General features: G+C 49.2%; 2 protein-coding genes across 3 annotated transcripts in view; both read right to left on the reverse strand.

Annotated features, from left to right (window-relative positions):
• LOC144945195 (V-type proton ATPase 116 kDa subunit a 3-like) overlaps nucleotides 1-11377 on the reverse strand; it is a 34459-nt gene extending 23082 nt beyond the window's left edge. For both annotated transcript variants that reach the window (XM_078873490.1, XM_078873489.1), the window contains exons 1-2: nucleotides 10294-11377; nucleotides 4758-4836 (exon numbers count right to left, since the gene is read on the reverse strand). In XM_078873490.1, coding sequence (XP_078729616.1) covers nucleotides 4758-4836; nucleotides 10294-10410 — 196 coding nt within the window. In that variant the 5' untranslated portion in view covers nucleotides 10411-11377. The remainder of the gene's footprint in view (nucleotides 1-4757; nucleotides 4837-10293) is intronic.
• Nucleotides 11378-18902: 7525 nt separating this feature from the next.
• Nucleotides 18903-24817, reverse strand: ZNHIT3 (zinc finger HIT-type containing 3). Its single transcript, XM_078873917.1, has 5 exons — nucleotides 24695-24817; nucleotides 23936-23967; nucleotides 21833-21913; nucleotides 20879-20953; nucleotides 18903-19927 (listed from the first exon to the last, which is right to left on the reverse strand). The coding sequence occupies exons 1-5, from the start codon at nucleotides 24778-24780 to the stop codon at nucleotides 19743-19745; spliced, it is 459 nt and encodes a 152-aa protein (XP_078730043.1). The 5' UTR covers nucleotides 24781-24817; the 3' UTR covers nucleotides 18903-19742.
• Nucleotides 24818-25177: the final 360 nt, after the last annotated feature.

The raw sequence follows: 25177 nt of genomic DNA on the forward strand, positions 1-25177 counted from the left end.
TCTCTGTGTGTGTATGCTCAGTACACAGGAGGTCTCTGTTTACACAATCAGTGGCAACCAGCGCACTGCGCTCCGAACAGCATGACCTGAATTTGATAACCTGCTCACGGCTAACGTCAGTAGCAAAGTGATACCCGAAGCGGTCCTGGGTTCCCCCGCCTTCCCCAACTCGCACTGACCATCGTGAGGTGAAGTATGGTCAGACGATGGTAAAAATGTCAATAAATGAAGCGTGAAGGCACACGTGTAGGGCACAGCGTGGCAAATGAGGTTGGGTTGCTCCAAGCACACGGATGCAGAGAAACCAGTACGTCTCCTCTCCAGCCTCCCCCATCCACCTCCACCCTACCCCTCCCCCAGCTCCCCCCACCTCCCTCCCCCCTAACCTAGCCCCCTCTCTCCCCACCTCTCCCCACCCCATCACCGGCGTGACTCCTCTCGGTGCCGCGGCTTGCGAGTCACGACAGGCAGGCGACTTGTGTGTGCGGCGCGTGTATGTGTGTACGTGTGTGTGACCTGCAGCGCCACACCGATTACCATCATTAGGGGAAAAAACGGTGATCCAATCTCCGACCCCCAGGAACAGGTTTGCAGATTTGCTGAGCATTTGTGTGAGGTCCTGGGGGTGGGGAAATCCCTCAGCCTGGAAAACATCATGGGACAAAGTGGGGATGACCCTGCTAAACTGCTGTGCCTCAAATATTGGAAGAAGTCACCCCCTGTGAGTGGCTGGCTGAGGTGCCATCTGTTGAGGAAGTACTGAAGGCGATCCGGAGTCTGAGACCAGGAAAGGCACCGGGCAGAGATGATCTCCCAAGCGAAATGCTGAGGGAGGGTGGCGTTTGTGCACAGACTGCCCTATATGACATCATAACAACAGTCTGGACCACTGGACGGGTTCCGCAGGACTGGAAGGATGCCCTGGTGATCCCCCTCTTTAAGAAGGGGGACCGCACAGACTGTAACAACTACAGGGGCATCTCACTCCTCAGTGTGCCGGGAAAGGTCCTGGCAAAGATTATACAACATCGCCTTGCTAGGCACGCTGAGGAGAGGCTTGTGGAGCCACAATGCAATTTCAGGAAAGGGCAGTCCTGCACAGATGCCATATTTTCTGTCCGTCTGCTACAGCAGAGGTGTAGGGAATTCCAAAGAGACCTACATCTCTGCTTTATTGACCTGGTCAAGGCCTATGATACCATCAGTAGGCCTGGGCTCTGGGTTGTTCTTCGTGCTCACGATCAATAAAGACCTTCATAATGGTGAGCGGGCCCAGGTAAAATTACGTGGCCGGGAGTCAGAGCCTTTCCTGTACACCTTGGGGTGCGACAGGGATGTCCTCTGGCTCCCACATTATTTAACATCTATTTTGACCACGTAGTTCGTGAAGCCTTCAATAGCTGTACCAGGGGAATTTCCATTTGGTACAGATATAATGGGAGGCTGATCGATGCCCGGGTGCGATCAAGGGATGGCTCCCTATTGGTCAACCACGTTATGTATGCCGATGATTTGGTAATAGCTGCTCATTCAGAGAAGGAGTTTGAGAGGCTGCTGCTGAGACTGGAGCGTGCCACTAAGAGGTGGGGCCTTGCCATCAGCCCCACCAAAACTAAGCACCTGCCTGGGTATTTTGTACCATCGGACACTCCACCCACGCAACTCCCAATCGGTGATGGGGTAGTTGTGGAGAGAGTGGAGAGTTTCCCATACCTGGGCAGTGTGCTTATGACCGGCTCCAGTTTAACAGCAGAGGTCTCACTCCGAATCAGTCGAGCGGCAATATCTTTTCATCGGTTGCGTAACGGCTATGTGGAAGCTACCTGGTCTGTCGCTCCGCACGAAGCTTCAGGTCTTCTCGGCCACAGTCATTCCCTCCCTTCTCTACGCTTGCGAAACGTGCCGGTTAGAAATATTTAGGCTGGCCTGCCTACGATCCATCCTGGGTTTAACCAGGCTAGATTGTGTGAGGAGCTCACAAATCCACGAAAGATCTGGGCAAAGTCCCATCGGTGAGCTCCTCCGGCAGGCAAGGCTGCGTTGGCTGGGTCATGTAGCCCGCATGCCCAGCCACCGCATGCCTAAAGAGCTTTGTTTCGGCTGGATCGAGGGGGCTAAACGGGCGCGGCACGGGGTAGAGAAGAGATGGAGTGATGTGGTACAGGAGGACGTGGAGCTGAGTGGACTTGCCAATGACTGGTACCAGCGGTGTCAAGATCGGCCTCTGTGGAGGAGGCTCGTGAAGGACGCTACTGGGCAGTTGGAGGCAGTCTCCCTCCAACAACAACGGAGGGCGGAGGAGCGACGCTCACAACAACGAGCGGAGCGCCGGGTGGTTAAAGCACAGCAAGTTGGCATAGTAGGACAGTAGGAGGCACAGGTGGTGCATCAGCCAGTCATCTCGGTCATCTCAGTCAGTCGACCCGTGGCACCTGGGTCTGCCCCATGACCTCCTGCCAGTGGGCGTTCGACACTTCACATGGCCTCAAGGTGCACATGGCCTGGCACAAGCGTTGTGGTGATGTCACCGCCACTTAGGGTCGAATGGCGGTTGTTGTTGTTGTGCGTGTGTACGTGTGTGTGCGTGTGTACATGCGTGTGCGTGTGCGCGTGTGTGCGTGGGTGTCGCTGCTGCCCACCCCCTTAACCGCAAGACTCTCGGTTGAGACGTTTTGTTGAAGGGGGCAAGTCGGCACGTGCATGACGACGAGGCCCCCTTGCACGTCGTTCAAATAAACAAATAACGCACGAGGAAGCGTCACGATCGGTTCAATAACTAGGATGTGAAAAAGCGGATCTATTCAGTTCCACATTCATCTTTTACAGCTTCTTTTTTACACAACGATTCCCGTACACAAAATGTGTTTGACCTTCCAAGGGTCTGTTTAATCGCCAGTCATCCAACAGTAAACGACTCGTGTCCGCTCAGTTATGTTTCTCAACGTCCTTAAAATGCCCCCCCCCGCCGCCCGCTCACACCGATCTTCTCAACGCCCCGAGGGGGTAAAGTGCGACCTCGAACGTCAATCAATCTCCCGTACCCACCCCCCCACCTTTGCAAGGGGTCGGAAACCTGCAGCTCCGGAGCCGCGTGCGCCCCTCTTTACGGGCTGCTTAAAACGTCACGCGTGCAGTGTACGCATCCGCGTGCGTTGCGGCTCTTGAAATGCCTCTTCTTCCGCTACCGACCCCCTGACCCTCCCGGAATCGACGGGAAGGAGACGGCGGCATCACGGCAGCAAGATGCACGACTCGTGGCCGCTGCCTCCACCACGGATGTAAATAAATAATCTGTCACTCAACCCACCAACTGAGGCTGACTCGCTAACGCTTCCAGCAAGGACGCTTAACGTCTCTGGTAAGCCGTGGGGTCGTCACTGGTAAGCAGATCCTCCGCTCACACAGCTCTAAAAAAAAATAGGAACTGGACAAACATCTCAAGCAGATGTCAGACAAAAACACGAACATGTTAGATAATTATTTATATTGATTCCAAACCTGTAAAATGTTTTATTAGCCGTGAATCTTTCACAGTACAGAAGGGAGGCAGACTCAGCCCTGCTTACCTCTCCCCTCCTATCTCACTCTCCTCCCCTCGACGCACTCTCCTACCTCTCCCTCTCATCCCACTCTCCTCCCCTCCACGCACTCTCCCACCTCTCCCCTCTCCCTCACTCCCCTACAAAAGCTCTGTCTGTACAGTGGTCACATTTAGACGCTACACAACTGTCGTCGTGAAAATAAAGGAAGTGAAATTGGCTGTGGAGAGGAAAACCCTGAACGAGCAGATGCTCTCCTCTGCTCCCTCGGCCCTTACGTCGGAGACACAGGCCACACTCACCCGACGGTCAACGATTGATAACGTTGAGGGCCTAGCGGATTGTTCAGCATGTGACCGGGCATGTGGGTTCACTCGCTTGGGTCTACGGGCAGCGATCTGCGGTGGCACCGAGGCAGCTGTGATAAAAAAAAACACTCTTTTGCGTTTCCTGTTTTCACTCAGACGGCCCGGCACATGGTCGCTGTGGAAACTCTCCATCAGTTCCACAAATCATATTCCCGCCAAACTCTCCACCACAAAAAAAATCCCCCGTGTAGCCATAACAGACTATTGGGGCAACGGCTGTTAGCGAGCACCAATGAAGGCCAGCATGGCACACGAGGGGGCGGGGTGTGTAAACACTGCACCAGGTACTCATTTTGAGGCCGAGTTGACATAGGGGAGGGCCCAGGACCGGTTAAGATAATAGTCACTGGTGTTGGGCATGAGAGGAATCGAACTCAGGTCACCATATTTATAGCGCAACGTGCTAACCATGACACTACCTCTCCATCACTCTCACACAAACACACACAGGTGTGCAGGCCTGCGCCGTCCACTACTGGATGAAGACCTCCCCCACGCCTTGTCGGTCACATGGGTTGTTTGAACATACTTCGCCATGTTGGTCAGTGCGGATTGGCGAAGGAGAGGGGGTTGTCCAGGCCCAGATGCAGATGTCATTCGCAACCGATGTAAGCCGTGGAATATTAATAGCAAGGATATCTCGGAAGGAGTTCTGTGATGAACGCTTCCGTAGGCCGTTTGGGGGGTGGGGAAATAGACAAAAATACAAACGCAGCTTGTGTTGGGGCACAATATTTTTTTTTGCCGGGGGCACGGGAGTCAGTGGCAGAAGGTGCAAAGCCGCTACAACCAGCAGTGAATAGACCATGGGTGGTTACTGACGATGCTGCCCCAGCAACCAGCGCCTTACCCAGGGTGTGCTCCATGTCCTCGTAGCGACGGATCTCGCCCACAAAGCGCCGCTGGAACACGTTCACACCGGCGTTCATCTGCTCGCGTTCACGAGACAATGGCGGGAGGAGGTTGGGGGAGGGGAGGGAGATGTCAGCAGGGAGAGGCTGAGGTCACCAGAGGTAAGGTCAGGGGGTCAGTGGGAAGTTAAGGTGGGCAAGGGGGTTTAAACAATGGAAATAAAAGTTGCGGTGTCAAGAATAAGACAAACGTGAAATCTTGAAGATGTTAATAATAATTTACTGGACCGACTCAAGAGATCACTCTCTACTGGTGATAGTCGTGGATGGGAATTGAACTCAGGTTGCTGGGTTCATAGCGCTGTCATCAATCATGGACCGTTGCTGGATGAGGGCCTCTCTCCATACCGTGTCGGTAATGGGAGTTGTTTGGCCATATTTTACCATGCCGGTCGGTGCGGGATTGGCATTAGCCATTGCCGGAATTCAAACTTAGGTGGCAGGGTTCAGCGGTGAACAAATGCGTTAACCGCTGCTCTGCCACTCTGCCCCCACGTGAACGCGGTGTATACTGTCCGTGCCATTTGTACGCACACTGAAGACACGAATGCCACATGTGCGAGAGCGCGTGCCCTTCCCGCCATGCCCATCCGGCGTGCGTGATGTTGCGTTTTCCCACGAATTGCAGAAGCTTTCAGCTTCACTGGAGTCCTGCAGCAGCTCCGCGGGAGGTTCGCCCACCACTGATCATTCAACCGCTACGTACAACGGCCGTGTGGCTGGCGAAACGCGTTCCGCCATTTGCAGATCCTGAACTCAACCCGCGCCCCCCCCACCCAACATGTTGCAACGATAAGCCGAGTCATTCTACAAAGTGCCAGGGGCAGTGCACATTTTGCTGAACCAGTCCACACCTTCTGGACCGGCTCCACTCCTTAGAACTTCGTAAATGGGCACCCCGGTGGCAAGATGTTATCTCCCTCGCCAGGTATGGAGGAGGTCGTGGCTTTGATCCGGACCCTGACACCTGTATATTTGGAGCTTGCATGTTCTCCCTATGGTCACGTGGATTTTTCTCCGGGTCCTCTGGTTTTTCCCTCCATATTTAGAAACATGCGTTTAAGAGTATTTGGCTGATATTAATTTACACACATAAGCCACTTCGTTGCGCTATCATTTGTGGCCAGGTCGCTTATGAAAAAGAGCTACATAGCTCAGTGGGACTTGTCTGGTAAAATAAAAAGAGTTTAGTTTTAGTTTCTATTTCCTGGATTCGTATATTCGGACTGGCACTGATCGCACCTTGGGTGGGCTTCCAGCCTCAACACTCAGGATGGCCGACGCTGGACGTTGCCTTGCGTTACGTTAAAAGTACGAGAGGGGAACTTCACGTTACGGTCGTGTAGTTTGTGACGATTGCTTCAACGTCGCGTGAATCACAGCCCTTGCCGGTGTCCACTCTTGTGCCTTTGTTGGCTATATACGGTACGACAGAAGTTCAACATAATTATCTTGATTGGCTGCCGATTCACGCAAAACTCTTTGAGGCACGTTAACTTTACAAACTGTGCAACATCGCAGGTTGGCCATTACGCGAGTTAAGTAATGCCGTTGCGGACCCGCATTTCAACCAGCGGCGATGGCGACACACGAGGCTGTGCACATCGAGGGCTCGTGACAAATTCGACAGGGCGGCGTCACTATCTCTGGGTTCAAAGTAGTGCAATCGTGCTGGGTCAGCCCACCCAGGTCATCAGTGCACTGATCAGAACAACACCCGAGTCTCCTTGATTCATATTTGTTTTGGGTTAGGCCGGCCACACACGAGTTAACGGGAAATGTTGATATTCTGGCAGTGATGGGTAAATAAAGATCGGTGTGTGGGTCTCTTAAGTTTCCAGAAACAAGGAGAGAAGTGTTCATGAGCGGACACGGGTTCCACTTTGACAAACATCAAGAAACATTTTGAAACATTTGCCCCCCTTGGCTAATCAGGGGGGAGGGGTGGGGGAGTCAGAGCGTGAATCATCGATCATGTGAATGTGGAAAGCGTTCCAGACAGTGCTTCCTGATGAAGTGCGATGCCAAGTGGAGGAATGTGTGTGTACGTATATCTATGTATGTTGAACTTCTTTCGCACCATACGTAGCCAACCGCACTAATCGGAGGTGCGGGGGAAGGACAACAAACGACTCTGTACATGCGTCAAACACAAACAGCATTGCAGCATGGTGTGAAATGATGGGGGGGGGGGGGGTGATTTCGCTGGCTGATCCCTGGGACTGAACTTTCAGTGCCATCCCTTGGGGGGGGGACATTTAATATTTAAAATTGCCAGTGTTGGGCCTGGTCAGTGCTCCGTGTGGTTGGAGGCTGCTTGGGAATAGCAGGTACTGCCGTCATCGAGTTGTGACTGGCTGAGAGGTGTGGCCAGGGGATGGAAGCACAGCAACGGATTCTTGAATCCATCTGTGCGGAGCTTTGAGTGTCACCTCCCCCTATCTATGAGTGGTGGATGTTCTCCGTTTTCTTCAACACAGAAGACAAACTCTCATTACTGGAATTGGCCAAACATCAGAATGTAGTAGGACTCCTCTTCAAAGGAGTCTTGAGACTTAGTAAGGCTTCCCACGATAAAATGCACTCCTATTACTGCCACATGCCAAGATTACAATAAAGGCATTGTCATGCAATGCGTCCAATTATGATTAATTGAAGCTTCTTTGTTAATGTTACATGAGCCCTACTCATGCCTTGCCGGCCATGGGGGTAGTTTGACCATACTTCACCATGCCGGTCATGGAGGTAGTTTGACCATACTTCGCCATGCCGGTCAGTGGGGTTGGTGAAGGCATTCACATTTTATCCGCCCCCACCCATGCTTGGGTACACACGCGAGGCAGTGGCGCTACGAACCCTTCCTACCCGAGTTCAATTCCCGACCAGGGATAAACATCAATGGAAAATGATATCAAAACGATTCCTGGGCTTCCCCTAGGTCGACTCGACCTTAAATTAATAAGCATCAGCATTGGATGATACAAAGGTGACCTGGCGTGGTTCTGACCATCACCCCCTCGAGCATAGTTCAGGCCTTAATAGGCGCTTGCCAACAGCACTTTCCACAACCACCTGTGTGACGAAACGGGTATTTTTTGTTTGTTTGGTGTGGCCTTGCAGATGCTAACGCAGCTAACTCAAAGCACTTCCCTCAACAGCCCTGGGCTACATGTGGGCGGGGATGGGTTGTCTCCGTCTTCTTTGTGCACTTTGTAAGAACACGTGTTGCCTGCGTGAGCACGTGTGCACAAGGGCTGAACGTTTTGGGGGGGAAATCGAATTGCGATTTGTTTTCTGACAAATATATGGCGATTTGATCTGCGATTACATTTTTTAAAGTCAAGCTTCAGTTCAATATTCAATGCATAATAGATTTAAAACATGTGATGGAGCATTACCACGTGATACCATCACAATATTAACTGCTCTATATATTATAATGCAAGGATGATAACTTAAAATATATGAATTGCTTCCAACATGTATTTTTTAAAATGTATTTAAATAAAACAATCAAACAGAACAATTCAGTTAAAGAAAGTTATAATAAATAAATAAAACAATTCCAATAGGAAAGTAATAGGACTTTTCAAATCGCAAAACATCGCAGCCTTTGCGATTTGCTAATCGCATTGTTTCAAATTGCGATTTCGATTTGAAATGGATTAATCGTTCAGCCCTAGTGTGTACGTGTTGTGTATGTGAGCACTTGTGTACGCGTTGTCTGTGTGAGCACGTGTACACAGGAACGTGTGAGAGTACTGTACATTACATTCGCGTATGTCTCCGCGTGTGTGTGTACAAGTGTCTAGTGTGCACTCGTACTGTATACGCGTGTCTACACTGTCCACACGCGGGTCTACACTGTCTACACGCGTGTGTGTGTGTGGGGAGCGACAGTGTAGCGATCCGAGTACGATTACCGCCCACGGCCAACACCGGCGACGATTATCTGAACCGGCCCTGGCCTCCCTTATGTCGACTCAGCCTCAAATGAGTACCTGGGTCTGTGTGTAGTAAACATCGTCACTGGGGAGACAAAGGCGGCCGGGTGTGGTGCTAGACACACGCAAACAGCTCTTGTCCCAACAGCCTTTGCCGAACCCACAACACTCGGCTCTGTCTCGTCACCCCCTCTTGCCAACGAGCCTTCCACACTGCACATGATAGCCTCAAGGTGCACCTAGCCTGGCACAAGCGCCACACTTCGTGGCGTGTGTGTGGGGAGCGGTGGGTGTAGTGGTTAGCGATACGCTGCGTTACGAGCCAAGCGAGCCGGGTTCGATTCCCGCTCACGGCCAACACCGGCAACGATTATCTGAACCGGTCCTGGGCCTCCCCTAGGTTGACTCAGTCTCAAATGAGTACCCGGTGCGACGTGTAGTCAACATCGCCACTGGGGAGACAAAGGCGGCCGGGCGTGCTGTTGACTACCCACCCCCTCGTGTGCCGTGCCGGCCTTCGTAGGTGCTCGCTAACAGCCCTTGCCCCTACAGTCTGTTAAGGCTATACGGGGGATCTTTGTTTTCTTTGTTTTGTGTGTCTACCCGTGTGTGTACCTGTGTGTGTGTTGTTGTGTGTACCCGTGTGTGTGTGTACCCGTGTGTGTGTACCCGTGTGTGTGTACCCGTGTGTGTGTACCCGTGTGTGTGTTGTTGTGTGTTGTTGTGTGTGTTGTTGTGTGTGTACCTGTGTGTGTGTACCTGTGTGTACCTGTGTGTGTGTGCCTGTGTGTGTGTACCTGTGTGTGTATATGTGTGTGTGTACCTGTGTGTGTACCTGTGTGTGTGTGTACCTGTGTGTGTGTACCTGTAGGGGAGCGATAATGTGGCGGTTAGCGCGCTGCGCTACGAACCCAGTGGCCCGAGTTCGATTCCTGCTCACGGCAAACACCAGTGACGATTATCTGAACAGGTCCCGGGCCTCCCCTAGGTCGACTCAGCCTCAAATGAGTACCTGGTGCAGTGTGTAAACATTGCCACTAGGGAGACAAAGGCGGTCGGGCGTGGTGCTGGTCACCCACCCCCTCGTGTACCGTTCCGGCCTTCATAGGTGCTCGCTAACAGCACTTGCCCCTACAGTCTGTTAAGGCTATATGGGGGATCTTTGTTCTTTGTTTGTGTGTACCTGTGTGTGTGTGTGTACCTGTGTGTGTGTGTGTACCTGTGTTGTTGTGTGTGTGTGTACTCGTGTTTGTGTACCTGTGTGTGTGTGTACCTGTGTGTGTGTGTGTACCTGTGTGTGTGTGTACTTGTGTGTGTGTACCTGTGTGTGTGTACCTGTGTGTATGTGTGTGTACCTGTGTGTGTGTATGTGTGTGTGTGTATGTGTGTACCTGTGTGTGTACCGGTGTGTGTACCTGTGTCTGTGTGTGTACCTGTGTGTGTGTATGTGTGTGTGTACCTGTGTGTGTGTGTACCTGTGTGTGTGTGTGTACCTGTGTGTGTGTGTGTGCCTGTGTGTGTGTGTACTCACATCTCTGAACTCGCAGAGGCCGCGCTCTCCGAGCTCGCTCACGCACGCGAAGGCGGACGCGCTGGGCAGGAAGATGTTCATGAGGCTCATCCTCTCGCTGCGGAACAACGCGCCCATGGTGGTGGCGGCGATGGTGGCCTTCTCTACCAGAGACCCCTCTCAAACAACCCCAAGATCCCCTATCAAACAACCCCAAGATCTCGCTGATCTCCCCACTACCCAACTCTTCCCGACTACCCCTTCCCTGGACCCCGTCCGACTGCCTGACCGCGTCACTCTGCCCGGGTCCCCTCTGCCGGACTCTCTCGACCCCCCTGGACCCCCCCCCCCTGGTGGCTCCCGCTGGGCAACCTCCGACCCTTTAACCCACGACCCTGGAAATTCCACAGCGCCGATCGAGCCTCCTCCTCTTGTCCGGCTTCACAATGAATGGACGCAGCAGCAGCTGCTGCTGTTGTTGTTGTTTTGTTTGACTTGAGAATTAAACCCCGTGGGTGGATGGAGGCGTTGGGGGGGGCTCCACAGGGCTGGGTCCGTCTTCTTGTGCCTCGGTCCGGTGGCGACGTCTCCCAATAATCCCAGAGGACAGCGAGCCCGCAACTACACTCGACTCAACTACACTCGACTCAACTACAATCTACTCAACTACAATCTACTCAACTACAATCTACTAAACTACAGTGTACTAAACTACAATCTACTAAACTACAGTCTACTAAACTACAATCTACTAAACTACAGGGCCGAGACGAGGTGTCGATGCTGCTCTCTGCAGGAGATCGCGGCCGCGGTGCTCAGACGATGCCGTCTTGGAGACCACGGAGACGACGACGGTGGTGGTGGTGATGATGATGGTGGTGGTGGTGATGATGGTGGTGGCGGCGGCTCCGTTGGTTCAACAGCTGACGACCCCCACGCCTCGAGCTGTGCGACTCGCGGTGGTGGCAGCAGCCGGCGGCTTGTGGCGACTGGGCGGGCGGATGAATCGCGTGGACTCTGCGCTTCCTCCTCACCACCACCATCACCACCCCCTCCTCCTCATCACCACCATCACCACCCCCTCCTCCTCCTCTCCCCCATCACGTGCCGCCAATCTCGCAGCCACAACACGCGCGTGCTGGGGCCGTATTCTCGCGACTACAACGCGCACTCTCTTCACACCCCCCCCACCCCATGTGTCACGCAAAACGTTGGGGGTCGAAGGGCTGCGTGTGACACGAGGTGTGTGCACGTGTGTGTGCGTCTTGTATGAAATGTGTCACGTCTTGTATATGATAAAGTGTGTCACGTCTTGTATGATCAAGTGTGTCACGTCTTGTATGATCAAGTGTGTCACGTCTTGTATGATCAAGTGTGTCACGTCTTGTATGATCAAGTGTGTGCGTCTTGTATGATCAAGTGTGTCACGTCTTGTATGATCAAGTGTGTCACGTCTTGTATGATCAAGTGTGTACGTCTTGTATGATCAAGTGTGTCACGTCTTGTATGATTAAGTGTGTCACGTCTTGTATGATTAAGTGTGTCACGTCTTGTATGATCAAGTGTGTCACGTCTTGTATGATCAAGTGTGTCACGTCTTGTATGATTAAGTGTGTCACGTCTTGTATGATCAAGTGTGTCACGTCTTGTATGATCAAGTGTGTCACGTCTTGTATGATTAAGTGTGTCACGTCTTGTATGATCAAGTGTGTCACGTCTTGTATGATTAAGTGTGTGACGTCTTCGTGGCAACGGGACGCGGGTTTGCAGCGCCTCGTCCTTCCCCGAAGGGTGCTTCTACTCCAGAGTTTACGGTCGCCCGCAGCGCCAGTGGGGGCCCGCAGAGGGCGCTCCACTCGCGCACGCAGAATGTTGATTGAGAGTGGGAGAATCCGATGAGCTCTAAAGCTCTTTTTAAAATAACATGTTCAGTTGGCTGCGGGTCAGAGTTACATCAACAAAGAGTACAACATCCGATAGGAGTGCAAAGTATAGGAAAGCTAAGCAAGTCACTAAAAATATATTAATTACAGTAGGTACAAATTGCATAAGAACAGGATGATCCACATGTCTTGTGACCACCCCACCCATTTCATTCTCTAAAAACTAACATTTTTTTAAAAGTAAGGCTTATTTGAAACAGAAATACATTTCATTCTCTAAAACCTAATAATGTTTTTAAAGTAAGGTTTATTTGAAACAGAAATGAATATGCGAAGGAAAGCAATGTTATGGGTCAATTAATTGGGCGTCACAATACATGTGGACCACCCTGGGCTTTAATTCCTGCCGATGTTTGAACACCAAATTCAAGCTTTGGCCAAGGTCGAGCGGATGTCGCCGGCTCATCGAGTCCGACCCTCGACTCACGAGATAAGTTCAATCGCACAATGTCCCACGCAGATCTATTCGAGACTACACTGTCCTTTCAGAATAGGCTCAAATATATTAATGAATACCCTACCAACATTTTAGCTGACTATAGTCCTTCCAGGATATCGTTGGAATGTACGAAACGGACTAGTAAGGGTTGTCACGTAAACAGAACGTACAAGTATACTACACTATACACTAGTGCTGTACTAGTGACTAGTACAGCACTAGTGTATAGTGTAGTATACTAGTACAGCACTAGTGTATAGTGTAGTGTATAGTGGTGTATATAGTAGTGTATAGTGTAGTGTATAGTGTAGTATACTAGTACAGCACTAACCGGTGTGTTGGAGAGCCAAGCCACAACATTTACAATCTGAGTACGACGTTTCGCCAGTAATTACAACTGTTATAATTACAACTGTTGTAATTACTGTTGTGCTGTACTAGTGACGAATTGGCCACGTTCTGTTTACGTGACTGTGTCGGGTGGTGGCGGGTTTTAACGACACATTTATATATTTACGCGATCTAACCCAAAAACCTCTATTATGGATGATATTGGTCGCGAAAGCCTACGTGTTAAACTAAATAGTGCTGTTTGTTGCTGTCTCTCGAATGACTTTTTTATCGGGGTGGGGGGGGGCCCAAGAATCCGTAATAGAAACACGTCGAGCCACGCTGTGTGATAAGAATGTCGCCTGCTTTGCATAACCGGTTATGTTTGTATGTTTTAAATGGTTCTGATATCTGAGCATCTCAGCGGGTTTCCCACGGCTATCACGCGTGCACGTTTGGGGTGAGGGGGGGATCAGTATCAATAAACACCGTCGATTAGCACGGTTGGCTACGTACGGTGCGAAAGAAGTTCAACATACATATGTCTGGGAAGTCTCTGAGCCTGTGTTGTCTGTGTAACGGGGTAGCAAATGCGTGCCATCTCAAGATAACCGATGTCAAGGCTTCTACACGGATTCTCCCGTCACTTCGGCTGCACTGCTCTGTTTACTTTCCTTCACGCCAACATGGAGCTCCTGCAGCCTCTTTGTTAAATCCACTGCTGGATGAAGGCTCCCCCACGTGGCGCAGGTGCTAGGGGCTTGTTTGGGGCCACACTTCACCCACCCACGCGAGTCGGCGCGGGTTGCCCCCAGTAGGACTCGTTAACTTGCCACGCCACCACCATTGACACACGTGGTCACGCCACCACCATTGACAACACGTGACCACGCCACCACCATTGACACACGTGACCACGCACCACCATTGACACACGTGACCACGCCACCACCATTGACACACGTGACCACGTCACCACCATTGACACACGTGGCCACGCCACCACCATTGACACACGTGACCACGCCACCACCATTGACACGTGACCACGCCACCACCATTGACACACGTGGACACGCCACCACCATTGACACTTGTGACCACGCCACCACCATTGACACACGTGACCACGCCACCACCATTGACAACACGTGACCACGCCACCACCATTGACACACGTGACCACGCACCACCATTGACACACGTGACCACGCCACCACCATTGACACACGTGACCACGCCACCACCATTGACAACACGTGACCACGCCACCACCATTGACACACGTGACCACGCCACCACCATTGACACGTGACCACGCCACCACCATTGACACACGTGGCCACGCCACCACCATTGACACACGTGACCACGTCACCACCATTGACACACGTGGCCACGCCACCACCATTGACACACGTGACCACGCCACCACCATTGACACGTGACCACGCCACCACCATTGACACACGTGGACACGCCACCACCATTGACACTTGTGACCACGCCACCACCATTGACACACGTGACCACGCCACCACCATTGACACACGTGGTCACGCCACCACCATTGACACACGTGGTCACGCCACCACCATTGACACACGTGACCACGCCACCACCATTGACACACGTGGTCACGCCACCACCATTGACACACGTGACCACGCCACCACCATTGACACACGTGACCACGCCACCACCATTGACACACGTGGCCGGGAATTAAACTTCAGGTCACCAGGTGTTTAGGTTCGTAGTTTCAGGCACTAACGGAATGCATCCGGGTTGTATTCTTAACCAAGGTATAATCCACAATACAAGCAATTCCCCTCCTTCCCATAGGGGTCGTCCATAAATGACGTCACGCATCTAGGGGGGGGGGGTCAGACATTTGTGACGCTGTGTGATGGGGGGGGTGAGAAATGTGACATCACATCAAAATGCGCAACTTTAAATAAATACTAGCAGAAGTACCCGGCGTTGCCCGGGTGAAAAATATATTTCTTAATAACCTTACATATATACACAGATGAAATAAATAAATAAAGTTGAATAACACTAAATCGATCATTAAACCACTTTAAAGGTGACGGATAAAAAAACTGACATGCCTATTCCCATCGCGGGGCACGGGACGTGCCTCCCGGCAAATCCCTCGCAAGCGAGCGTACACAGACGGACAGACAATTTTTGAGTACGACTTTTTGCTGGTAATTGCATCCAGCATCAGCGAAACGTCGTACTCTGAAATGGTAATTGTTGTGGTTTCACGCTTCAACACACCGGTGGGCTAAAGCAGTGAACTATTAGTCTTTTATCAACGTGACACTTTTTTACTGATTGGCCGTGTCGGGTGGTGGAGGGTTACAACACATTAATAAATAAGGCGATCTAAACCCAATAACGTTGTTTATGAATAATGGTCGCGAAAGCCTACGTGTTACAAATTGACTCACTTTACTTAATAACCAGGCTACAGTCTACATTATAGACTGCCAGTACACCCACCCAGCTTAATAACCAGGCTACAGTCTACATTATAGACTGCCAGTACGCTCACCCAGCTTAATGACTATTTGTACAGTCAACATTTAAAGAATCGATTCTTGGCGCGTCGGGTTTAAAAGTAATTACACAGTTGTTTTTTTATTGGTATGTAATGTTTGAAAGTTTTCAGAAGATTTTAAATGTATTTTCCCCCCGGGCAACGCTGGGTATATCGAGTTTATACCACAAAGTCGTCGCTTGACACGGGTGGGGTGTCAAGGCCTAGTACCGTGCAGAGCCTCCGGCCTCGCCTAGATTGCCCACCCGGCTGAGGCTGGGTACTGGGGCCGTTACCCCCCCCCCCCCCCGCGCTACAATAATACTGTCTAATCGCTATAATTGTATTATCTACCGACCCTATAATAGTAATTGCACACGTTGGGGTGGGGGCGGAGTGAAGAGGACGTGAAACTTTGATGAATTTACCTCAGTCGCGTGTTAATGCGTGCGCATATTTTTAACGGGAATTAAAAATGGCGTCCACCCCGCAGCGAATGCGTCGCTACCCGTTGCCAGGAGCAACCGCCGTGGTCCGCGCCGGTCGTCCAATGAAACTGCGTATGGTCCGGCGACACACAGACACACACACAGACAGACAGATTTGCGATTTTATATATATAGAATTGACAACACGTTCTACTTAATTAAATATACTTTTTAATACATGTTTTCTCCTACAACATCAGAGTGCAGCGCCACATTAAATACGCACTACAATGACAATAGTTTAAAGCGATTTGAAGCATGTTTTATTTTTTTTTGGGGGGGGGGCAAAGCTTTGTGACGTCATATTTGAGAGGGGGTCTGACTTTTTGTGACGCCGTGTAACGATGGGGGGGGGGGGGGGTCAAAAATCGTCCAAAATCGCGTGACGTCATTTATGGACGGCCCCTTGGCCCATTGCTGGTACTTTCTCGCCCCGCCTGGCCACATGGCCGCTACGCGAGCGACGATTTGCATGAAGGACGTTACGAAACATCTGTGCGGCGCTGCCACCACTCTTACCTACCCATTCATTCGGCGATACATGTCCACGTAAGATGCTTCGTTGAGCTATCATTCGTGGCCAGATTACTTCTGAAAAGAGCTATATAGTTCAGTGGGCCTTAGCTGGTAATATAAATAAAAGTTATAGTTTTGAATAGGTGCTCGCTAACAACACTTCACCCCGAGTGCTAAAGCTGCAATCTTTGGGCAGATACTGGCTATTTTTTTAATCTGGTTAAAACAGGCACAGTTTGCTTTTTAAATAAATGTTGAGTGTTTGAATGCTTTCGCCGCTAGTGTTTCTTCACATGAGTCACGGTCACCTGAGCTGGGGGGGGGAGGGGGGTGGCAATCACGAGTTGTTTGGGCGACAGGTCATGTGGCCAAACCGGAGATGAAGACGTCGTCGAGTTGAACTGGTCTGCAGCATTACGTAGAGATATACAGTCTCTGGTTACTTGAACAAGCTAAGGGGCCGTCCATAAATGACGTCACGCTATTTTGGACGATTTTTGACCCCCCCCCCCTCGTCACAAAAAGTCAGACCCCCTCAAATATGACGTCACAAAGCTCTGCCCCCCCCAAAAAAAATAAAACATGCTTCAAATCGCTTTAAACTATTATCATTTATCAAAAAGTCTCTTTAATTAAGTGGAACGTGTTGCCTACATTTATTTAAAGTTGCGCATTTTTATGTGACGTCACATTTCAGGTGCGTGACGTCATTTATGGACGGCCCCTAACCCTCCTTACGACTTGGTGCCGTGTGGTTGTGTTACGTTCACCAATAGCGGGCTCAGAGCCGTCCCGAAGGTACGGCGATTCGACCTCACGGTGTCAGATGCAAGACTTCCAGTTTAGTTTGAAGGCATCGGGGGCGGGGGGGCACGTGTTGTGAGATTTACCCCGGGTTCCGCAGCCAACGTATGGACGGCCCTGCCAATACTGCGCCGACAAATAAAATAAACCTTTATAGCAGAAAATGCGGTACGTCCAAGAGTCGTATAGTTGTTTATGCTGGTTCCTTACGCAGGTGAGAGTTCATTGATTTACAGACTCGTTTTGTCAAAGTTTTCAAGGTTAGAGCAGAATGGTATTTTTACAACTGAGGCCAATTTGAACACCCAAGTCATTTAGAAGGTTGCGAGTTACAACTACTCGGCTGAGTGTTAACTCAGCCAATAATTTCTGCAGGGTCGATAAAATTGATGCACATTTTTTTTATTACACGCTTTTATTTAACTCTGTTGTCGCATCCTCAAATCTTGTAACTAAATTTTAACCCACTTCCCAATGTGTTATCCACTGCAAACTTGGTATACTTATGTCATACTGATGACAATACTATATTGTATCATAAAAATATATTTGTAAACAATTTTTTTACATGTTGTTTCGGCTCGGGTCTAATTGTCCACGCTCAACTGACGTTGGTTGTAAATCACCACGCTTACGTTGTGGCAAGCCTCGGGGCCACTTCCTGGAGTTCTGCCATTACTCGTACGGTACATTTCATTAAAGCATGTTTTTAAAAAAGTATTTTTAAATATTAATTTTCGTAATCGGTTGGCTCAAGGCGGCTAACATGATGAATGCTTTCTATTTGAACAGGAAACTTTTCATTTTTTGTTCAAATTATTCGTTTATCAGTGGCGTCACTCGGGGGGTGCGGACCGCACCGGGTGACACCATCAGAGGGGGTGACACCAAAATTAGTCTATACAACTTGTGCAGTGTTTCAGAAGAAATGTATTCTTTTTTTATAAAAAAATATCCCTGTAGTTATAAGAACATGTTTTGTAAGCCCAGCTTACATGTACTGTATCAATATACCTACAAGGCTAAATCCCTGTGCGAATTTACTTTTTGAACCTTCGAATGCGCTCCGGTCAGAGCCGTCATTATTACCCAATTACAATTATGCTTCGAATCACGTGGTTTCATCTGCACGTGCTTCAAGCAGCTGTTGCTGCTCGTGTTTTTAGTCGCTGGTTTTGTCAAATTTTCTGGTGTTTTAGCTGCAATATTGTGGTAATTAGTATTTGTGAATTTATATCAATAACTTTTTTGAGAATGAAGTAGTAATTAAATGAAATATTGTAATTTAAAGGTGTAATTTAAATGTTACTAGTTGTTTATGTCACTACTATTGCCATTACATTCAGTGATATACGGGAATTACGATTTACCAGTAACATTAGTACAAAACACATTACTAAGGATTTTGTATGGTCTAGTACGGGCGGGGGTCCATGAGGGGTGACACCATGAGTTACCGCACTGGGTGACACCAACCCTAGTGACGGTACTGTCGTTTATAAAACTAAAATAATAACCAGATGTACAACAGCAACATTACTAAAGTAAAACCACACACGTAAGAAAAATACATCTTTATTTTAGGCTACATCTTACGAAATAAATGCCACAATGTGGCTACTGAACTCAAATAACCAATCACTTGCTGAGAAATAAACACGTGCTCCCTATACGTGCAGTATAGCCAAGCCGTGGTGGCAATACTGCACGTGGCTGCCTGCAATCCAGCACTATGGAGGCAATGCCGGTTGATGGATCACCTTACAAATGCAGCTAAACTCATTTTCTGTAAGTATCGAGTAGTTATACCTTGGCTTTCCAGAAGGCGGTACAGACAAAATGTGGACTCCACCTGTTCGGTCTGTACAGGAGAAAATTTCCCTCTCGCATATTTTGGTTTTCTCGAGGTGCTCCGGTTTCCTCCCATATCTTAGCACTAATTAAATGGCCGATAACACCTGAATCTGTCGACTGCTGTGCTTGGACAACTGTTGGTGCCGGCTCAGCGTGTGGCTGGCCTTCCATTCTGCGGCACGTTACAAGTTGAAATTATTACTCGTCATAACGTTTTAGATTTTAAAAAACATCTGAACTGGCACACACATTTAGTGGCAGATGTTGCAATAACACACTGCCTCAAAAGCATTAACTTCCGTCTCTGAATAAACACCATCACAGTATTTTATGGACAGTGTTATGCTACATAGTATGGGTACAGCCCTTTGTATTCACCCACTGCTGAGTGCAGGTTGTTGGCGGGGATTGTTTTACCACCGCAGAGATGAGAGCGATAAAATCGTCTCGAGATGGCGACCACTTTTGGCATGTCTTCATCCAGCAGTGGAAAGACGATATCTCTTCTTTGCCGGAGTGCGTTGCGAGGTCCAGAAACGCCGGCGGCGCTAGTCCTCCCGCTCGCCCTCCGCGGGCGCCACGACACTCAGGCACCGGTCGGCGAACTCGACGAAGAGCGGCTCCTGCATGGCGAGGCGCATCGCCGTCGCCTTGTCCTGCGCACCGTCGACCTCCGTCAGAAGCGAGCGCAGGTGGGGGTTGTCCAGCAGCGCCCTCAGGGCGGCGCTCTCGTCTGCAGCGCACGCAAGTTTCACGCAACGCCGACCGGTGACGTCGTCGTTGTCCCCATGCACCACTCTGCCCGGCCAACGTACCGCCGCACAGAGATCTCGACGAGTTGTGGCTAACGTCAGTGACGAGTGACGTCCCTGCTAGACTTCGCATCACTTTTACCAACCTCAACTGCCCAGTGTGGTGAAGGATGGACAAATAATCCCCAAAACTGGTCAAACACAGGGAAGCTTTTGTCCAGTAGCGGACTGACACTGTTGAGTATTACTACAGTAGATTATTGATTATCCCACGGCTTCGGGAAGAAGGGGGTGCCGAATTTTCTAAAACTCTGGATAATCACATCATTATTCAAAATAGATTTTTGCACATCCTTGCATTACATGTTTTTAAGCGCTGTGTATAGGTTTTTTTCGTGTTTTAAATGTGTTTGCGATATGAAATTGGCATAAACATACTAATAGACAAAAAAAAATACCCTACTGTAAAAAGGTGCTGAATTTTCTGTAACGTACTTACCACTTCAATCTCGAATACTTTGCATGGGCTGAGATGCTACGCTCTTGTTTGTGTTTGATGATCGCCGGACTGATACGAACGCCGATTTACATTGCACCAGATCGCACTGTATATTGTTTTTATTATTGTAGTTATTTGTCATAAAATATGTATATATGTGCAGTATTTTCATTGTTTAAGTTGTATGTAGTGTATAATATACTATGGTATTTCACAGTAAAATCAAACATAGCTACTTTTTTGCCACGCACATGGTGTTGATCGCTGGACTGGTACAGCTTGTGGAGTGGTTTTGCCGGATCGGCCTGAGACCACCAGATAATGTTGGAAGGCGAATAATCGATGATTAACTGTATGTCAGTAAAAGACACGGTCATTTTCAATGGGGTCATAGGTGGAAACGGCAGTTTCAGCTGATGCACCAACGACTCACCGAGTAGACGCAATCTGGTTGGGGGCACTTGGTCAGAATCTTCATCTGCATAATCATAAGTATTGTTGTCCACTGCTGCTGGCAAAATAGCAACAATGTCAAACGTGATCAGCTATGACGCAATGTCAAATCAACAAAACAAGACAAGCAAGGTTGTTTTCGAGCCAGCGTGAATCGCGGATGGTTTATAACTTCATGCATTCCAAAGCAACCGCCTGAACCCTGCACAAGACCGCAGTTTGACTCAAGTTGGGGCCTCACAGATGAGCACTTAAAATAGGCGTGCTGCTAAAATAAGGGTAGAAATCGCACGTTAAAACATCCTTCATTTAGTGTGATAACTGATCGCGAACGACATGTGCCAAGACAGATCGGGAGTCAAGGGGGAATTTACGTAAGAGCTCCAGGATATTGGGAACAGTTGGTGGAAAGAGCAGCTTGTGGGGGTTATTTGACCATGCTTCACCACGCTTGTCACTGTAGGTTGGTGAAAACGCAGAGCAAAGTTATTGTAGCATAGAAAAGCACGATTGATGTTTGCTGCACTGCTCTCTGTCGAGAGCCTACAATTCCTGTTTCGTGTTTTATGCAAGGTGGTTGTCCATCCAAGCACTCTCTAGGTCACTGATGGGCAACCTAAACTAGTGGGGCCACATGAGCAGCCCTCTTTCTCCTCAGCAGGCCACAAGCTTGACATCGTGCTTGTGCACTAATCATGACCCCACGCACCACCCTAGACACACTTAGACCAGGCCACCACGAGGAGGGGCTCCACGGCACACAGGTGGCCAACCACTGATGTAGGCTCAATACCGCTTAGTTTCCGAGATGTGACACGGTCAGGTGCATTCTGGGTGATGTGGTCCAAGACAAACATGTTGCGATCATTCAAATGGTGAATGCATAAATCAGGTGTGTCTGTGGGTGTGCGTGTTGTTGTTGTATACCACACACCCTTGTCGTGCCTTCTGTCAAGAGGGCTCCCAGTGGAAGTGGCGGCAGCAGTGTTGGGCTTTGGAATGCAGTTGCTGCTCCCTAACGAGACAGCAGGGAACATGATGGGACCTTTCTTGCCAGTATCAAAATATAATAATTGTTTATACCCTTTCTGGCAATAAAACAGGTGTTAAGATGTTAAAACACCAAACAGAAACCTTTTGCAAGGAATCATGTCTGCATTAACCACACTTGTGGTGAACATGCAAACAAAATCATGCTATAGTAGTATATGCATTGTCTTTGAAACTGATTGGTCCACACCAGAGACAACAGTGTTAAACCAGAGAACGCCAAAAGGCGACCAGCACAAAGACAATGCAGGGGCATTATAGCTTGGGGTGAGCAGCTACATCATGGGATCTTGCCGGTATCAAAATATAAGAATTGGCTTTACCCTTTCTGGCAATATATTACCAGAACATGTTTTTGTTTGCATGTTCACCACAGGTATGTGTGGTTAATGCAGACATGATTCTTTCCAAAAGGTTTCTGTTTGCTTTTTTAACATCTTAACACCTTCATTTAAAGCTTTCGTGACTGCAGGAATTCATATTCTTTGGGTCTTTCGGTAAAGTAATGTAGATAGGTTGAAAGAAAATAACAAAAAACGATCTACGTGACTACCGAAAGACCCAAAGAATATCTTAACACCTGTTTTGACAGAAAGGGTAAAACCTATTCTTATACAGCAGGGGACGTTTGTCAAAACAGTCGCGCACACCTCTGCTGCTGCCACATTTACACAGTGGCAAATCATTAATGTAGTAATTTAATTTGGTTTTTTGTGTGATCCACAGCTGGCAATGCATCTTGTTTGTTAAACAGCTGCCAGCTAACATGTCTGTTATAATTTTTACTCACGCTTGTTTACAGTTAAGCCTCACAGGGTCTCAAGACTGTCAGGTTTCCCAGTAGGTGGCAATGTTGCACGTGTAAACACACCAAGAAAATGAAAAGTAATTTTAACTGCATGTATATTTAAAACCAGGGGCGGTTTCTTCATTAGGGCGATTGGGCGATTCACCACCAATGTCGTTCAACCACAGAGTTTCGCGAGCCGTTACTGTGCCTCTGGATATAGTCCAATCAGCGTCATGCTACGTTCTGTGGAGTACCGCCTCTTTTGGGCGATTTCACTCCGGCTGAGAATCGCCCAGAGTGTTCCCATAAACTTACATTCAAAGATGTTTTTTTTCGAACGGCGGGCGCTGCAATGCATTCTCTATGGCATCCGGGAGGGCTCGCACTAACGTGCTTACGTCATCATACGTAAGCACGTTTCATCCAACAATATTATTTGTCGCCACCTAGTGGAATCTTTAATAAAAGAAACTGAGTGGATTGTAATAATAGTGAGTATAGAAACAAACAAGATGTATTGTAAGTCACTTTATTTTGCATTAATATTAAAGAAGTGAAGTTGCCTTTACATGCTTAAGCTGTTAATTTATCCATTGCATGGGTGGACCTTATCCTTATCAATCATCCAGACATTTGCCCCCCTGAGAGATTTTGCAGGAGCCGCCACTGTTTAAAACCACAGAACTAAATAATTAATATTCACCCCGTTGTCTATCCACTGCTGGATGATGACCTCCACATGATGTGGCAGTTGTTGGTTTTGAATGACCATACTTTACCACCACGCTGGTCAGTGTGGGATGAAGGGGAGGCCCATGTTAGGCTTGGCTGGTAACCAAACTCCGATGGGATGGGTTTCAGTGCTGCGTTGCGAACAATATTCAGGCTGGAGATTTCTGGTTTAATTGAATTGGCTGCTATACTTTTGGGTAGCTTTTCCGACATTCCGAATTTTGGCTTGACCCGAGTCCAGTCTGCACGTACTGCTGTGGCTTGTTTTAAATGCATATCTAATGGGTGTTTCTACCTCTGTGTGTCTCTACGGGTTTACTATATGGCCCATATAATTGGGGTTCCATGGCCCAAATAGCACTGTGGGCTGTCTTTAATTTCCCCCATTTTCTTATCGCCTGTGCGCATGGACCGTGGTGAGCACGTGCTTGCACTGCAGTCGAACGGCGGTGTGCGTTGTGTTACCTTTGTGAACTTTATAGCACTCCACCGAACAGCTGCGGACAGAGAGGTTCAAGTTGAAAGCTCATACAGCTATTCGCCACGTCAACACGGTGCTTGTGCCAGGCTAGGTCCACGCACACACACGAAATATTCCCTCCCCACCCGCCCTATAGCCTTTAACAGGCTGCTGCTGATGATGATGAAAGTGCTGTTGGCGAGCACCTATCTATGAAGGCCGGCACGGCACACCGACAACGGTAACGATGGTGTTGCCATAACTCCACGCAAGGCCGCATTGGTATCCACAATGCTGTTTACGCACCGTACCGGGCACACTCGTTTAATACTAAGTTGACCAAGTGGGAGACCCAGCGAGCGACAAATAGTTGCCACTGGGAACCGAACTCGGGTCGCCGGGTTTCGCAGCGCAGTTCAGCGCTAACCACCGCGCCACCAACCCCCACTCACGTACAGTAACTACCCGGGCCACGTACAGTGTGGTCCAAATGTCTTGTGACACGACCCCCCCCCCAATTAATTGACCCTGAACATTGTTTTCCCTTTGCGTATTCATTTATGTTGTCGCACCTCCACTGGTATCCAAAAACATTAAGTTTTAGAGAATGAAATAAGGGTATAGGAGGGGTCACAAGACATCTGGGACAACTGCACAACACGTGCTACGGTGTATCGGCAGGGCGCTCTGTGTTTCGTCACCGTGTGGTTATTATTAAACATTGAATACACGTGGCACGTACTGCGACGGTGTAGCGCACGTACTATGGGCTTTCGCACGCGGGACACTTGTACTTGCGAGGAGAGAGCGCGCACACGGCGCACAACGTTGCCCTCTTCATCGCCTCCATCGCTCGTTCCTCGCCGCCACCCAACAGCAGCAGCCAATCGCAGTCGAGCATCTATGTCACGTGACCGAAGCGCGACCAATCGTGCGCGAGGAAAACGCGGCCATCTTGGGTAAGGGGAGGACGTCCCCCGTCACGTGACGGGCCGAGGACGCTCCCACTGTTTATTTTACAAATATAATTATTACGATGAGCAACATATAATTTATGTTTCCCGCGTTTATATGCACGCTATAATATATGCATCAGAAACACGGGCATATATTTTGTTTAAACATTGTATTTCATACCTGTCAACACATGCGGGTTAGTTTAACACGGAGGCTTTCGCGACCAATATCATAACACAAATCTTGACTTAAAGCTTTCGTGACTACAGGAATGCATATTCTATTATTAT

This window comes from Lampetra fluviatilis, chromosome 37 (genome assembly GCF_964198595.1).
Source record: "Lampetra fluviatilis chromosome 37, kcLamFluv1.1, whole genome shotgun sequence".
Classification (NCBI taxonomy): Eukaryota; Metazoa; Chordata; class Hyperoartia; order Petromyzontiformes; family Petromyzontidae; genus Lampetra; species Lampetra fluviatilis.

Coding starts and splice junctions, on each gene's coding strand:
- ZNHIT3 (XM_078873917.1), bottom strand. CDS start 24,780: ATGGAGGCGATGAAGAGGGCAACGTTGTGCGCCGTGTGCGCGCTCTCT. Junction 21,914..23,935: donor GTGCTATAAAGTTCACAAAG/GTAACACAACGC, acceptor CTGTCTCGTTAG/GGAGCAGCAACTGCATTCCA. Junction 19,928..20,878: donor AACCAGATTGCGTCTACTCG/GTGAGTCGTTGG, acceptor CGTGCGCTGCAG/ACGAGAGCGCCGCCCTGAGG.